The following is a 17,202-nucleotide window of genomic DNA, read 5'->3' as shown; positions in this document are numbered from 1 at the left end:
TCAGTGTTACAGTTCAGTTATAAACAGTCAGTGTTACAGTTCAGTTACAGTCAGTGTTACAGTCCAGTTATAAACAGTCAGTGTTACAGTTCAGTTATAAACAGTCAGTGTTACAGTTCAGTTATAAACAGTCAGTGTTACAGTTCAGTTACATACAGTCAGTGTTACAGTTCAGTTATAAACAGTCAGTGTTACAGTTCAGTTATAGACAGTCAGTGTTACAGTTCAGTTACATACAGTCAGTGTTACAGTTCAGTTATAAACAGTCAGTGTTACAGTTCAGTTACAGTCAGTGTTACAGTTCAGTTATAGACAGTCAGTGTTACAGTTCAGTTACATACAGTCAGTGTTACAGTTCAGTTACATACAGTCAGTGTTACAGTTCAGTTATAGACAGTCAGTGTTACAGTTCAGTTATAACAAGTCAGTGTTACAGTTCAGTTACATACAGTCAGTGTTACAGTTCAGTTACAATCAGTGTTACAGTTCAGTTACAATCAGTGTTACAGTTCAGTTATAAACAGTCAGTGTTACAGTTCAGTTATAAACAGTCAGTGTTACAGTTCAGTTACATACAGTCAGTGTTACAGTTCAGTTACAGTCAGTGTTACAGTTCAGTTACAGTCAGTGTTACAGTCCAGTTACAGTCAGTGTTACAGTTCAGTTATAAACAGTCAGTGTTACAGTTCAGTTACATACAGTCAGTGTTACAGTTCAGTTATGGTGTCCACATACTTTTGACCACATCCTGCTTATTATCAATTTTGTCACATGCCCTCACATTCTTGTGGCCAAATATATGTGGACAGAGAATATTCTTTTTTCTAAGAAGAATAACTTTATGAATCACACACACACACACACACACACACACACACACACACACACACACACACACACACTATATTAGACATACAGAGAGAGATGTGTGTGTCTTATTAAACTCCATGTATCAGCCTCTCTCTCTTCGTGTGTGTGTGTGTGTGTGTGTGTGTGTTTCCTTCATCCTCCTCTTCCTCTTCAACACAACAACAGTCGGAGCCTGTCGGCCCTCTGACCCCGCGGCTCTGCGGCTGGAGGCGGACACATTCCTCTGTCCTCCCCCAGGACTCTGCCTGCCTGCCGGGGGGAGGGAGGGGAGAGGAAGGGAGGGAGGGAGGCTGCTGCTGCTGTACGCATGTAATTAGTTAGGAAGAAGAAGAAGCGGCAGGACGGGACGGGACGGGACGGGCCGGGCCGGACAGAGAGCCGCCCCCCTCAGCCTGCAGCCAGCAGTGCGGACTCAGCTCGTCAGTGTGGATCGTTGGAGCGGATTTTTAAGCTGCTGCTGGACGCTTTTACTTTTCTTCTCCTCCAGTTTCTGGATCATATCACTCTTGTTGTGAACGTGACTGCGCGCAGACTCGTGGTTTGAACGGATCCGCGCCGCTGTGCGTATTTTCGGCGCTAACTGAGTGATGATTGATGTGGAAATGTCAGCGCCGCCGCCGCGCACAGCTCGGCACACTCCATCATCCCGGCGGGGCTGAGGGAAGTAACAAACCACCTGTTGTGGAAGTTTCCTGGAGCTCGTGTCGGATACACCCGAGCAGCTAAAACAGGCCGGCGGACAGAGCCGAGTGACGGAGGGGGGCGCGCGGGGAGCGGAATGCGGCTTTTACGCACGGAGCAGACGCAGTTTCTGAGAAGAGGCTCCTCTGATGAGCGATAAGCTCCTGCAGCGTCTCTCCGGCCGCCCTGCTGTCTGTCTGCGCTGAGCATGGTGCCATGGTGCCCCGGCCTCACATGAGCTGCACGCCGGAGCTCCGGTCGGGATGGCTCGGGAGGACGCGGTGAGGTGTCTGCGCTGCCTGCTGTACGCGCTCAACCTGCTCTTCTGGGTGAGACACAGAAAGACTTCATCCGATCCGTTTATCGATCAGTCACATCAGGACAGGAAGCGACAGGGCACAGTTAATCTGATATCAAGTAACAGCCTGTCCCTGAACGCATCATCACATGTGGAACACCAGTTCACATGTGAAATATCACAGTTCATGTGTTTTAGATCAGTCACATGTGAACAACATCAGCATGAACAACTTCACATTTACACGTTTTACATGTGAGATGTAAAATAGTTTACATGTGATCATTTCACATCTCGTATTCACATGTGATTTATTTTGTGACAAAAACATTTAACTTTTATTTCACATCACATTTGATCACATGATAATTTCACATGTGATCAAATGTGATTTGGAGAGATTCTACATGTGTAAAATAAAAGATGTGAAAACATTTTACTTGAAACATCACATGTGAAATGCTGTTTCACATCTTGTTTTCACATGTGATTTATTTTGTCAGTTACATGTGAAACTCATCACACATGTGTTTTACTGATATTTCACATGTGAGATGTTAAAAGAACAGAAACAATTTAAATGTGATTTCACATTTTGTATTCACATGTGGAAAATGAATTTCACATGTGATTCTTGTGACAAAAGTTACATGTGAAACATGTAAAAAAACATTTCAGATGCAAAACAAATTGTCATATTGAGGGACATTTCCAGACATTTCACATGTGATTAAAAAATGTGAAACAGTATTTCACATGTGTAAAACATTTAAAAAAAATAAATCATGTGTGAATAACATCAGTGAAATCACAATTTCACATTTCATAAATTCACATTTAGGCACATGTGATTTACAGATATTTCACATGTGACAATGTAAAAAAACAATAAGTTATCTGTGGTCATTTCACATTGAAACACATCTGGTTTTCACATGTGGAAAGATGTGACAAAAGTCACATGTGAAAACCATTACATATGCAACAATATCAAGTGGATTTCACACATTTCACATGTGATAATTTCACATGTGATTTTGAGAGATTTTACATATGTGAAACACATTTTTAACATCACATGTAAAAAGCTGTTCCACGTGTGATCTATTCACATTGTGTCAGTCATGAGGAACCACATGTCTAGTTGAACATACAGACACGTGTGGTGTTGAGTACATGTGAATATTGAGGTATTTCACATGAAATATATCATTTCACAAAATACATTACAATGTGGAAAACAAATCTGAAAAAAAGTAGAAATTTCACGTGTAATTTCACACATGACAGTTTATTTATGAACCACTTCACGTTGATGAGTTGTAAACAACATGTAACAACATGTAATCAGTTACACTAACAGCTCTCAGTCTGCTCAGCCTGGTAGTTTGTCACCTCTTATTCATGGACAAAAGTATATAGACACAACACTCAAGGTATTTAGTAGTTTGTGACCACATACTTTTGGTCATATAATCTGTTCATACATGTAAATATAAAAAATGTGTCCAGTAACTGAGTAAATGTACTCTGAGTACTAACACCACTGAAACTCTGATTTATTATGTTGATAAAATCCAGACGTGACAATGACAAAACAGTCGGCCATGTTGAGAAGTCCTAAACTCACAGCAGTACTCAGTTATTAGTTACTCAGTAATCAGTTACTTCATCATGTTTACAGTGAAGGTTCTCAGTGAATCTAGGCCACCGTCTGTCTGTCTCACAGCATGTCTCACATTCTGAGGTGTTATTTGTAGGCAGCAGAAACTGATCTGTGTGTGTGTGTGTATGTGTGTGTGTGTGTGTGTGTGTGTCTGTGTGTGTGTGTGTGTGTGTGTGTGTGTGTGTGTGTGTGTGTGTGTGTGTCTGTGTGTGTGTCCAGCTGATGTCAGCATGTGTGCTGGGAGTGGCAGCGTGGATCAGAGACCCCCTGAACACCGTCCTGACCCTGACAGCCCACACCAGGTGAGTCCTGATGGACCTGAAGAGGAGTCTCAAAGTCTAGGTCTGCTTCACATGAACCACCACTGTCCCCCTGATGTCTCTCATCAACATCTATGAGTCTTTGTGTCTCTGTGTCTTTGTCTCTGTGTCTTTGTGTCTCTGTGTGTTTGTCTCTTTGTGTCTCTGTGTCTTTGTCACTGTGTCTCTTTGTGTCTCTGTGTCTTTGTCTCTGTGTCTTACAGTCAGTGTTACAGTTGTATGTTTGTCTCTGTGTCTCTGTGTCTCTGTGTCTTTGTGTCTTTGTGTCTCTGTGTCTCTGTCACTGTGTCTCTTTGTGTCTCTGTGTCTTTGTCTCTGTGTCGTTGTGTCTCTGTGTCTCTGTGTCTTCAGTCTGGTTCGTCTCTTGTGTTTGTTGTTTGTTGCAGCAGTGATGGAAGAAGTAATCAGATACTTCACGACGGTAAAAGTACCACATGGTAAAAAAACTCTGTTACAAGTAAAAGTATGTGAGTATAATGATGAAAGTGTGTGTGTGTGTGTGTGTGTGTGTGTGTGTGTGTGTGTGTGTGTGTGTGTGTGTGTGTGTGTGTGTGTGTGTGTGTGTTGAGGTTGGAGGAGGCGGCTGTCCTCACCTACTCTCCAGCTGTTCACCCCGTCATCATCGCTGTGTGTTGCTTCCTCATCATCGTGGCCATGGTGGGATACTGCGGCACGCTCAGGTGTAACCTGCTGCTGCTGTCCTGGGTAAATCCCACCTGTGACACACACACACACACACACACAGCTGCTGCTGTTGCACACACACACACCTGTGACAGCACAGAGACACACGTCTCCTCTCAGGAGAACACCTGAAACACTCACCTGTAGATTAAAGTCAAACCTGAAGCAAACGCAAAACAAAACCTGTGGCTTCGTCAGCAGGTTCATCAAATGTTCTCTCAGCTTAGAGTCTGTGTGGCTCAGGAGAAGAACCTGAACAGAACCTCCTCCAGGTGAGACCAGGTGTGCAGCATCAGTTACCATGGTGATGGAGCAGTGACAGCACCTGCTGAATCCATCAGGTGAAGTCAGTCAGAGGTGAACAGTGGTCACTCTGTCTCCATCTGCTCCGCTCTGTGAGTCACATCACCTGTCTGCTGTCACCTGAGGGGCGGGGCCAGGTGTCCCGGTGTCTCTATTGTCCTCAGACGAGATAAGATTGTCCCTTCAGTCTGTCTCTGAAAGACGAGATGGTCGGACACAGAGAGCAGCTCCAGGCTGATGGGAAACACAGCCCACACACCTGAGAGATCACAGCCCACACACCTGACAGATCACAGCCCACACACCTGAGATCACAGCCCACACACCTGAGAGATCACAGCCCACACACCTGACAGATCACAGCCCACACACCTGACAGATCACAGCACACACACCTGACAGATCACAGCCCACACACCTGACAGATCACAGCACACACACCTGAGAGATCACAGCACACACACCTGACAGATCACAGCCCACACACCTGACAGATCACAGCCCACACACCTGAGAGATCACAGCCCACACACCTGAGAGATCACAGCCCACACACCTGAGAGATCACAGCCCCACACACCTGACAGATCACAGCCCACACACCTGAGAGATCACAGCCCACACACCTGAGAGATCACAGCACACACAAAAATAAAACTGTTCCTGTGTCAGATTTTACAGCTGAGGAAACTAAAACTACGTCTACATTTGATTCAGTCCTGTAACTAAGTACATTTACTCAAGTACTGTGCGTTAGTATGAAGTATTTGTACTTACTTTCTACTCGACGACACCTGAGAGATAAATATTGTACCTTTTACTCCACTTTACTACACAGAGGGTTACATTGAGCTTCTTTTACCCTAACATCACTTTTTGTGATGCTAACTGTACTTTTGTTTAACTGCTCTGTATCCTGTTGGTTGATCTGCAGTGATGCATCATGTGTCTATGAGATCATCACATGTTTGCAGCTGAGCCAAGAATGTTCACAGTTTGTTAATTCAATCAGCTCTGAGATGGAGACAGATTGACAGTACTTGAGTAAATGTACTTAGTTACACTCCACCACTGGTTAAAGCATGTGTGTTACAGTGTGTGTGTGTGTGTGTGTGTGTGTGTGTGTGTGTCAGAGTCGGACCGGGCTCACTGTGTGTTTGTGTGTTTCAGTACTTCTGCAGTCTGTTGGTGATCTTCTGTGTGGAGCTGGCGAGCGCCGTGTGGACCTACGATGAGGTCAGAACCATGTCTGTTGTTCTGACACATTCATATCCAGGCTGGGTCCAAACGTTTCACCTATGTTTTAACCTTTTTCTCATAATATTACAAATTCTGACATAAACTGTTCACATTTGTTTGTAATATAACAACTTTATTGTTGTAATGATGATTATTATTATTCTCAGTATGTTTCTTCTCCTGTGCGATTATAACAGTAATAATAACATGAGTCACTCTCTCCTCAACATTTTGACCTCATGTCAGATTAATTGTTGTAATGATTTAACTTTGATAAAGTAACAACATGAACATTCAGAGAAGTTCTGATCCACCTGTGGATGACTCAAACGGACCACAAGAGAGCAGGACGGTGAGCAGCAGCTGAGGTTACCGACACGACCGACTTCTAAGAATAAACAGAAATGTGAGACGAGCGGCTCGCTGCTGCTCACACCAGATCCTGTGTCACACACACACACACACACACACACACACACACACACACACACACACACACACACACACACACACACACATCACACATACACACACACACACACACAGCAGTACAAGTATACACAGAAATACACACTACTACTATTCACAGCAGCTACACAACAAGCCTGTTCACTGCTACACAATCACACAACCACAATACATCCACATGAAGAAGAAGAAGGAGAAGGAGGAGGAAAAGGAGGAGGGAGGAGGAGGAGGAGGAAGAGGGAGGAGGGAGGAGGAGGAGGAGGAAGAGGAGGAGGAGGAGGTGAGGAGGAGGAGGAGGGGGAGGAGGGAGGAGGAGAGGAGGAGGAGGAGGGGAGGAGGGGGAGGAGGGAGGAGGAGGAGGAGGAGGAGGAGGGGAGGAGGAGGAGGAGGGAGGAGGGGGAGGAGGAGGAGGTCACAGTGAGGTCATCAGTGTGTCCGCTCAGAGCAGCTGTGTGTGTTTTCACCTGCAGGCTGATGTCACTATCTCACCTGTCGGCCTGCAGGGGGTTGTGGGTACTGTAGTCATTATGAGAGTTTCTTATCAGCAGAGAGCTGACACACACACACACACACACACACACACACACACACACACACAGGATCTTTATCTGTGTGTGTGTGTGTGTGTGTGTGTGTGTGTGTGTGTGTGTGTGTGTGTGTGCAGCCCTCAGTGCAGCGCTCTGATATGATCAGTCTGAAGTCGAGGATGCACGAACTACGGCCTGCAGCGTTACCAGTGGCTCACACACACCTGGAACAGCTTCCAGACAGAGGTCAGAGGTCACACACACACACACAACACACACACACACACACACACACACACATTAACACTCATGTGACCTGCGTGCTGACAGGTGTGTGTGTTTACCTGTGGACAGTTTAAGTGCTGCGGGGTGATCTACTTCACTGATTGGCTGGAGATGACAGAGATGGAGTGGCCTCCTGACTCCTGCTGCTCCAATCAGTATCCAGGATGTGCTCGCCAGGCCCACTACCACGACCTCAGCGACCTCCACCAAGAGGTGAGACGCCGCCGCCTCTGATTGGACGAGAAAGAGGAAGTTGGTTGGATGTTTGTGGGAGATTCTGATCTGACGGTTCAGTCGTTGTTTGTTCTGTGTTCATGTTTCAGGGCTGCGGGCCGAAGATCTACAGCTTCATCCGAGGGACGAAGCAGCTGCAGGCGCTGCGTTTCCTGGGCGTGTCCATCGGCGTGGCTCAGATCCTCGCCATGGCGCTCACCCTCACGCTGCTCTGGGCGCTTTATTACGGGAGGAAGTCTCCGGAGCTGGACTCGCCGCCGCCACCGCAGGATGACTCCGCCCCCCTCAGAGTGACTCATGGAGCCTCAGCTGAAGCCTCACAGTCAGGCTGCAGCCGCTCCAATAAAGGATGTTCTGTTCTGACGGCCACACAGAGCGGACTGCAGTTTGAGATGGAGCGACTGTCGTAGCAGCTGATCGGTTCAAATGAAGTCTGGTTTCAGTTTGATCCAACGGGTCTGTCAGTGAAAACATCTGAACTGATAAGTTCAGATCTGAGAACACAGTGTTCAGAAGTCTTCAAAGGTCCAGATGGTCTCAGTCTGATGGTTTGGTGGCTCGTGTTGTTCTGGTGACTCTCTCAGGTCTGGTTCTGTTGTTTGTTCTCTGAGAGTCTTTAAACAGTCACAATGCTGCTGTGAACAAGATAACCTCTGTGACTCCAACATGAAGTCCGACAGACTCAGAACCAGCAGCTGATCATCATCTGGTAACAAAAGACAACACGTTCATCAATCAGCAGATTGTGACGATATTAATTCACTCAACACAGAAATGTGTCTCTCAGGTTCAGTCCAGCTCTGACTTCAGTCCTGAGTTCTGTCCGTCCCAAACGTTGGACCCAAAGAGACCTCGACTGTAGCTCTTTATTATTTTATTAAAACATTATTAAAGGAGATGGACACACATTCTGCTCACTGTTTCACTACCAGAACAGCTTTACAAGATTTAATGTTTCCTCGTACAGCCGCTCTGTTTCAGCTCCTGTCTCTTTAAGGCCCTCAGTCTGCTCTCATTGGTCGGCTCACGCACACCTGAGCCAGCAACTGCTAACATCAACAGAGCAGCTGAGCTAAATCAATTCCTACGTGTGAAACTAACTAACTGTATCGAATGTGTGACATGGTGATGTAGCGTGATGTCACAAAGTCACAGCGTTAAGGGCGGGACTACTGACGAGGCGTTCAGGACCAGTGTTCCTTATGTATATATATATATATAACTTATATAAACGTATATATATATAACTTATATAAACATATATACATATATATATGTTTATATAAGTTATATATATATAACATATAAACGTATATATATATAACTTATGTAAACTTATATATATAACTTATATAAACTTATATATATAACTTATGTAAACTTATATATATAACTTATATAAACTTATATATATAACTTATGTAAACTTATATATATAACTTATGTAAACTTATATATATATGTAACTTATATAAACGTATATATATATAACTTATATAAACATATATATATATATATATATATATATATATATATATATATATGTTTATATAAGTTATATATATATAACATATAAACGTATATATATATAACTTATGTAAACTTATATATATAACTTATATAAACTTATATATATATAACTTATATAAACTTATATATATAACTTATGTAAACTTATATATATAACTTATATAAACATATATATATATATATATATATATAACATATAAACGTATATATATATAACTTATGTAAACTTATATATATAACTTATATAAACTTATATATATATAACTTATATAAACTTATATATATATAACATATAAACGTATATATATATAACTTATGTAAACTTATATATATAACTTATATAAACTTATATATATATAACTTATATAAACTTATATATATATAACTTATATAAACTTATATATATAACTAATGTAAACTTATATATATAACTAATGTAAACTTATATATATAACTAATGTAAACTTATATATATAACTTATGTAAACTTATATATATATAACTTATATAAACTTATATATATAACTTATGTAAACTTATATATATAACTTATATAAACATATATATATATATATATATATATAACATATAAACGTATATATATATAACTTATGTAAACTTATATATATAACTTATATAAACTTATATATATATAACTTATATAAACTTATATATATATAACTTATATAAACTTATATATATAACTTATGTAAACTTATATATATAACTTATATAAACTTATATATATATAACTTATATAAACTTATATATATATAACTTATATAAACTTATATATATAACTAATGTAAACTTATATATATAACTAATGTAAACTTATATATATAACTAATGTAAACTTATATATATAACTTATATAAACTTATATATATAACTTATGTAAACTTATATATATAACTAATGTAAACGTATATATATAACTTATGTAAACTTATATATATATAACTTATATAAACTTATATATATAACTTATGTAAACTTATATATATAACTTATATAAACATATATATATATATATATATATATAACATATAAACGTATATATATATAACTTATGTAAACTTATATATATAACTTATATAAACTTATATATATATAACTTATATAAACTTATATATATAACTTATGTAAACTTATATATATAACTTATATAAACATATATATATATATATATATATAACATATAAACGTATATATATATAACTTATGTAAACTTATATATATAACTTATATAAACTTATATATATATAACTTATATAAACTTATATATATATAACTTATATAAACTTATATATATAACTTATGTAAACTTATATATATAACTTATATAAACTTATATATATATAACTTATATAAACTTATATATATATAACTTATATAAACTTATATATATAACTAATGTAAACTTATATATATAACTAATGTAAACTTATATATATAACTAATGTAAACTTATATATATAACTTATATAAACTTATATATATAACTTATGTAAACTTATATATATAACTAATGTAAACGTATATATATAACTTATGTAAACTTATATATATATGTAACTTATATAAACTTTATCGTCTACAATGAAGTCAGTGAACCGAGAAAATAATTTAAGAACCATAAATGACACCAGGCATCTTTTTCTGCTTTCTTAAACACAGTTTTCATATCAGACAGAATATTGATGATAGATAGATTGATGATGTATCTGTTAGTTAAATGATTGACACTGTTCTCAAACGATGGTACTCCCTCTAGTGGTACGAGGAGGAATCCCAGAAATAGTTTTTGAAAATGAGTTCATTTGAAAACCTTTACATCCCTTAGTGTTTGGACAGTTTTGTGTTTCTGGTTTAATCTTGTTTCAGTTTGCTTCGTTCACATTAAACAGCACAAAACAGTAAAGAGACGACTGGACGTCCGTCGTGATGTCGCTGCTGTGAGAGTCCAATGTTTCTGAGACAGTTTAAACCTGCTGAGAAATCTGAGACTCCTTTATTTTTTCTTTATTTCAACCATTCTGAGCTGTAACGTCTTCGACAGGTTTGTTTACGACCTGATCGTCCGTCTGCTCGTGTTTCTTTACGTCACCGTGAGCTCAAATCTGAACTTACTGACAGAAATGATGATGAAACTACCAAAGTTCAGGAGATCGGTGCAGACGTGAAGATGAGGACGGACATGAGGTGGGTTCTGGTACTGTGTGGTTCTTCACTGGATGAAAACATGAACTGAATGAACTGAAGCACTAAAGGAAACAACCACTGTGAGAACAGAGGAACGTTCTCCTCTTCTGGTTCTCGACACTAAAAAGACGAGTTGACTATTTAAAGCAGCAGAGATCCAGCGGAGCAGCGGGAGTCCGTCAGAGGACAGAAATGTGCATGTTGAATATTTAATGTGTCCTTGTGTTATTGGAGCGTTTCTCACTGGAATCAAACTAAACATTACAGCAGGAGAATAAACTGAGGATGTTTGATTTAGTCACCAGGGCGAGGAGGAGTTATAAACATGGCGGTGTGGGCGGATGAGTGTTTGTCTCAGTAGAGACACTGATGCTGCTGCAGCCGACAAATAAACAACCCGTCGTGAATCTGAGCTTAAAGCTCGTCTGTTGTTGTGAAACTTTATCGTTCATGTCCGACAAAGTCCACGTTGAGACCAGAACTACAAACGTGTTTCCCCCATTAACTGGCTGAAATAGTGGGCGGAGCCACCGTGACATCACCCACAGGTTCCTGAAGAGCCAGAATGAAGCTCTTCAGGAACTCATCTCGACTCCACCTGACACCTGGCGGAGCAAAAACAGGTGGAGCGAGCCTAGTTAGCCTAGTTCTGTGTGTGTGTGTGTGTGTGTGTGTGTGTCTGTCTGTGTGTCTGTGTCTGTGTGTCTGTGTGTCTGTGTGTGTGTCTGTGTGTGTGTCTGTCTGTGTGTGTGTGTGTGTGTCTGTCTGTGTGTGTGTGTGTGTGTGTGTGTCTGTGTCTGTGTGTGTGTGTGTCTGTCTGTGTGTGTGTGTGTGTGTGTGTGTCTGTGTCTGTGTGTGTGTGTCTGTGTGTGTCTGTGTGTGTGTCTGTGTCTGTGTGTGTGTGTGTTTGTGTGTCTGTGTGTGTGTCTGTGTGTGTGTGTGTGTCTGTCTGTCTGTGTCTGTGTCTGTGTCTGTGTGTGTGTGTGTGTGTGTGTCTGTGTCTGTGTGTGTGTGTGTTTGTGTGTCTGTGTGTGTGTCTGTGTGTGTGTGTGTGTCTGTCTGTCTGTGTCTGTGTGTGTGTGTGTGTGTGTGTGTGTGAGACTGTGGCCAGCCTGAGGCACCGCTGTGAGGTGGGTGGATAAACTCGGCAGAGAAGTGCTCACTAACAGATTCAGACAGATTTGTGAACAATATTTGAGGGAAATGGATCTTTTGTGTAAATAGAAAATGTTTTAGATCTTTGAGTTCAGCTCATGAAAAATGGGAGCAAAAACAAAAGTGCTGCGTTTATATTTTTGTTCAGTGTATTTGAGTATTTGAGTATTTGAGTCAGTTTACATGTACAGACGCTTTGGTCCAAAGCCACTCACAGTCGTTCGTTCATACACTGTGTCAGTAGCTGCCGACCGGCGCACCAGGAGCAGTGTGGGGTTCAGTATCTTGTCCACTTCGACATGCAGACCAGGGGAATCAAACCAGCGACCTTCCAATAACAAGGCTACCCCTGAGCCACAGCCACACTGATCAGTGCATATAGGAACTGTTCATATTCAGGTCAGTGTCACGGTGTAACAGTCAGACGGACCTGCAGACTGTGTACAGTAGTGTGTATACAGTACACACAGTGTATACTGTCTGTATACATGTAATATACAGTACATACAGTACACACAGTGTATACTGTCTGTATACATGTAATATACAGTACATACAGTACACACAGTGTATACTGCCTGTATACATGTAATATACAGTACATACAGTACACACAGTGTGTACTGTCTGTACTGTAGAGGAGCTCACTGTGGCTCCATCCAAACTGCTGAGACATGAAAACACCAAACTTCATCTAAAACACATTCCTTCAGTCACACTGCAGCTGCTGAGAAAGTGGAGAACACACACACACACACACACACACACACACACACACACTGAGGGTGTCAGCTGTTCAGTGTGTAAAGCTCGTCACATCCAGCATGTATGAAATTGTACCTCTACAACCGCTGTACGCAGTATTAATAGATCATGTGACTGACAGACGACCTGTTCGTGTTTTACACACTCGACTATTTTTATATTTTAAATGTGATCACAGCTGATCATCACAAACAGCACCGGATCTGAACACGACCCACAGAACCAGATCTCGTAGAGAGGAAATACTTTGACAGTCGGCATCATCATTTAAAATCATTCACGTATATTTTAAACGCTGCAGGTTCAACCAACACTGAACGTCTGCGATCCAAGAGAGCCACAAAACCAAACGAAGAAGAAGAAGAAGAACAAAACAAACAATGAAATGGTCGAAGGCGTCGTGTTGAGCACGTCAGGAGTCTGTGAATTCACTTGCTTCCAGTTTATAACGAGCTCACAGTAACTATGAAGAAAAGGCAGCGAGACATCCTTTAATCTTTCAAACAGAAGAAAGTGAAAGTTCACGATGTTAAAAATAATAAGAAGTCTGACGGTGCAAGAACATATTGGCCTTGCCTTACATGTGCAGCTCTACTGAGGCCGACAGGTGTCCAGGTCTCAGTCTGTCCATCTGTCTCCACTGAGCAGCTTCTTAACAGGTGTGTTAAAATCAGTAAATAGTACCTGTGAGCAGCAGGTAGACGTAGACCGAATGAATCTGTCTCATCACATCAGTCTGAACCAGAACAAAGAGATTTCTCTGTGATCCGACTCAATAAATGGATCAGAAGCTGAAATAACAACATCATAACGCTGCGTCAGGTCTGTCGGCCAGACAGCAAGTGAACTACTTTAAAATGTTTGTTCTCTGAGTGGAGTTCAGATCGATCAGAGCTGTGCTGAGACATATTTCCATGACTTACCAGGTAGTCGCTCCTTTCTGTCCTGCCTCTGTACAGTAGATGTGTCATCGTACAGCTCTGTGTGTCTGCAACGATTACTGATTATTATCCTCCATTGTTGTTCACGAATGTCTGGACATCAGCGATGTTACATCATGACATCAGTGTGAGCTTCAACGCTGGTAGACTTTCAGACACAACGTCACGAGACGTTGTGTCTTTTTGTCGACGTTGTGTCTTTTTGTCGACTTTGTATGTAATACGTGCACGTTGGGCATTCGTCTTGGGCGCAATACAGGACTGAAACAAGCAGCACCACACCTTCCCCGTTCATTCCTCGACTTCCTGGTATTAAAATACTCAGATCTTTGTGGTTATGCCGCCCACAGAGCGTGAGCACTTGAGACTTCTGTTGACCGAGCCGGCTAACTTCCTGTTTAGCACCCAGTTGACTTGAATGGGGATAAAATAATTTAAGCGTGCGTCTCTTCTAGACTTTACAACTTTTTATTGGACCGAATGATCAAATCAGGACAGTGAAACGAGTCATGTCTCAGGGCTGTGACGCTCAAAAAATGTATCCACCATTTAATAGACGCTCCTTCACAAAAGCTTATAGGAAAAGTCTTCTGGGCCTCAGTGCACCAGTAACCCCAGCCCACCACGTAATTACACAGTTTGACCACTCTATGAAAACTGGCTTCAAAGCCTGCAGCTCTTCATCGGGGGTTGAGTGAGTTTTCCTTGTGGAGTCCTACAAGTCTCCATCTTAAGTCCCATTCTTTTCTCCTTGTACCTGCGACGTATCGTCCAAATCATTCAAAAATACAACACTGCTATGCTGACGATGCACAGCTCTCCTCTCGAATGGTTTCTGTAAAGTAAAATGACAAACTCCGCTGTTCCTGGACAGAAGTGTTACGGTTGCAGTTTACACTGAAGGTGAGGAGATAAGACAGACAAACTGTCGGCTGAACCGGTTTACATCTTTTGTTCTGACTGATAATCAAAGTTTTCATGACAAAACAAAAGAAACACATAAATCTTCTGTATCTGGACCATCAGTGCTGAATGAAGACACACAGACCGGTTTGAGTGTTTTAATAGGACAATGTTTTATTCTATGTACTCAGACACTAAAACCATGGAAGCTTCTCTTTTTTAATATTATCCTCAGTAATTCATATTTTATCAATAAAACACAAGCTGTAAACAAAAGTATTAATTATCATAATCATCCTCAAAGTTTCTTCAGCGTACACAACATCATGTAGACTCTCTGTCCGACATGACGGCTGGTCCGAACAAACGCATGCATGTTTAATCTCTTTAGAAAAATATCATGTGAACAGAAGACAGAAAAATAAGATGATTCACCATAAAGAACAATTACAGCACGTATGCACTAGCAACAGCAATAATAATAATAATAATAATAATGATAATCCTTATTTCTTTCTTTTATAACCAAAATTCAAGAATAGGATCCTCAAAAATATGTTTCTATATTTTCCCTTCATCCCTAAATTCTTTACAAAAACAACAAGAGTATAAACTAAAAGCAGTCGGTTGCATATGTCACATTATAGGAGCAGCGATGACGACGTCTCCATCTTCATCACAGAAACAACAAAGAAATCATTAAGTTCCAGCGCCGACAGACGAGAAGTCGTTACAACCGTCTCAATATATTTGCATCAGACGTCCACAAATGTTTGAGAGCTCCGGCTCGTCCAGATCACACCAACGTATCTGCTGCACTCCACGAGCCAACACACACCATCCAACTGTGAGCAGACATCCAGAACATCCATCCAGGTGATGGAGGTACAGGTGAGACAGTCACAGAGTTCAGACTGATACAGAAGCTGTAAACATCTCACTTCCTCTGTTTCCTGTGATAACCAGTTATTAATGTTGTTTCTGTGATAACGAGGTAACTTTGTTGTGATTTCCAGATAGCGAACTCTGTTTTATATAATTTATCATCAACGACTTCATGAGATTCATGAGATTCATGAGCGGACTATGATGGAAACAGCTGTTGTTATTGTGTCTGACATAAATAACTCATGATCTCCATAAAACTACTAAATATTATTTAACTGGTTATCAGGAAAATGTAGGAAGTAAAATGTTGGAGCGGCTGTTCAGACTGAAGTTTGAACACAGATACTGATGAACATCTTAACATTCGACCATTTTCATAACAAAAGTCACAAGTTTTAAAGTGTCCGTCAGCAACGATACTTCAGCGTGAGACAACAGAGAGCTTCATGCTAACCCTGAAGTTAGCATCACTCTGGTTCCCTCTGTGGGATTATTGAGTTGGATTATTACAGAAAATAATCTCTGTGACAAACACAAATTTATGATACTGACACATTTTGTTCATCAAGATAATCTTCACAGGCGATCTGCAGTTTTGCAACGATTTTACATGTTCAGCCTGTAACACACCTTATTGCACACATTTCACTGAAAACACGCTCAACACACTCACACTTGAGACGAGTGAACAAGATGTGCTAACATGCTAACATGCTAACTGATTTCTGAGTTCAGGACTCCCTCCTGCTGCACTTTATTTAAATACAGTGAACTAATATAATGTTTAAGCTCGACGAGTCATCAGATGTATTTTAGTTTAACCTGTATACAGTTTAATTATAAGACGATGCGAACGTTTCACTTGTAAGAAATGGCCAGAACTACAAGCTAGAACCAGAACTACAAGCTAGAACCAGAACTACAAGTTAGAACCAGAACTACAAGTTAGAACCAGAACTACAAGTTAGAACCAGAACTACAAGTTAGAACCAGAACTACAAGCTAGAACCAGAACTACAGGGGGCAGCATCACTGCTAACTGCTGCTTAGTATACTCATTGCCGTAGCTATCTTTGGCCGTAGCGTCTGTAGCTGCTGTTAGCAAGTAGTAGAAGTGAAGACGTGTGGACAGACTGGGACTGAACTCAGCCTCTGAGAGAGACGGAGGCGCAGTACAGAGGCGATTTAGAGAGACAGGAGAGGACAGACAGGAGAGGACAGAGAGAGACAGACAGGAGAG

The 17,202-nt window shown here is 40.7% G+C and overlaps 1 protein-coding gene across 1 annotated transcript; it reads left to right on the top strand.

The window, feature by feature from the left end:
• Positions 1–1,247: 1,247 nt before the first annotated feature.
• tspan12 (tetraspanin 12) lies at positions 1,248–8,483 on the top strand. The gene is given in 8 exon segments (XM_073480908.1): positions 1,248–1,880; positions 3,735–3,817; positions 4,405–4,540; positions 5,993–6,058; positions 7,194–7,238; positions 7,240–7,302; positions 7,411–7,554; positions 7,665–8,483. Coding segments are annotated over 8 exon segments (924 nt in total). The 5' UTR covers positions 1,248–1,814; the 3' UTR covers positions 7,986–8,483.
• The last annotated feature ends 8,719 nt before the right edge of the window (positions 8,484–17,202 follow it).

This window comes from Pagrus major, chromosome 14 (genome assembly GCF_040436345.1).
Source record: "Pagrus major chromosome 14, Pma_NU_1.0".
NCBI lineage: Eukaryota > Metazoa > Chordata > Actinopteri > Spariformes > Sparidae > Pagrus > Pagrus major.
The sequence above is the reverse complement of the archived record's forward strand: the minus strand, read 5'-3'. Positions and strand labels throughout refer to the sequence as shown.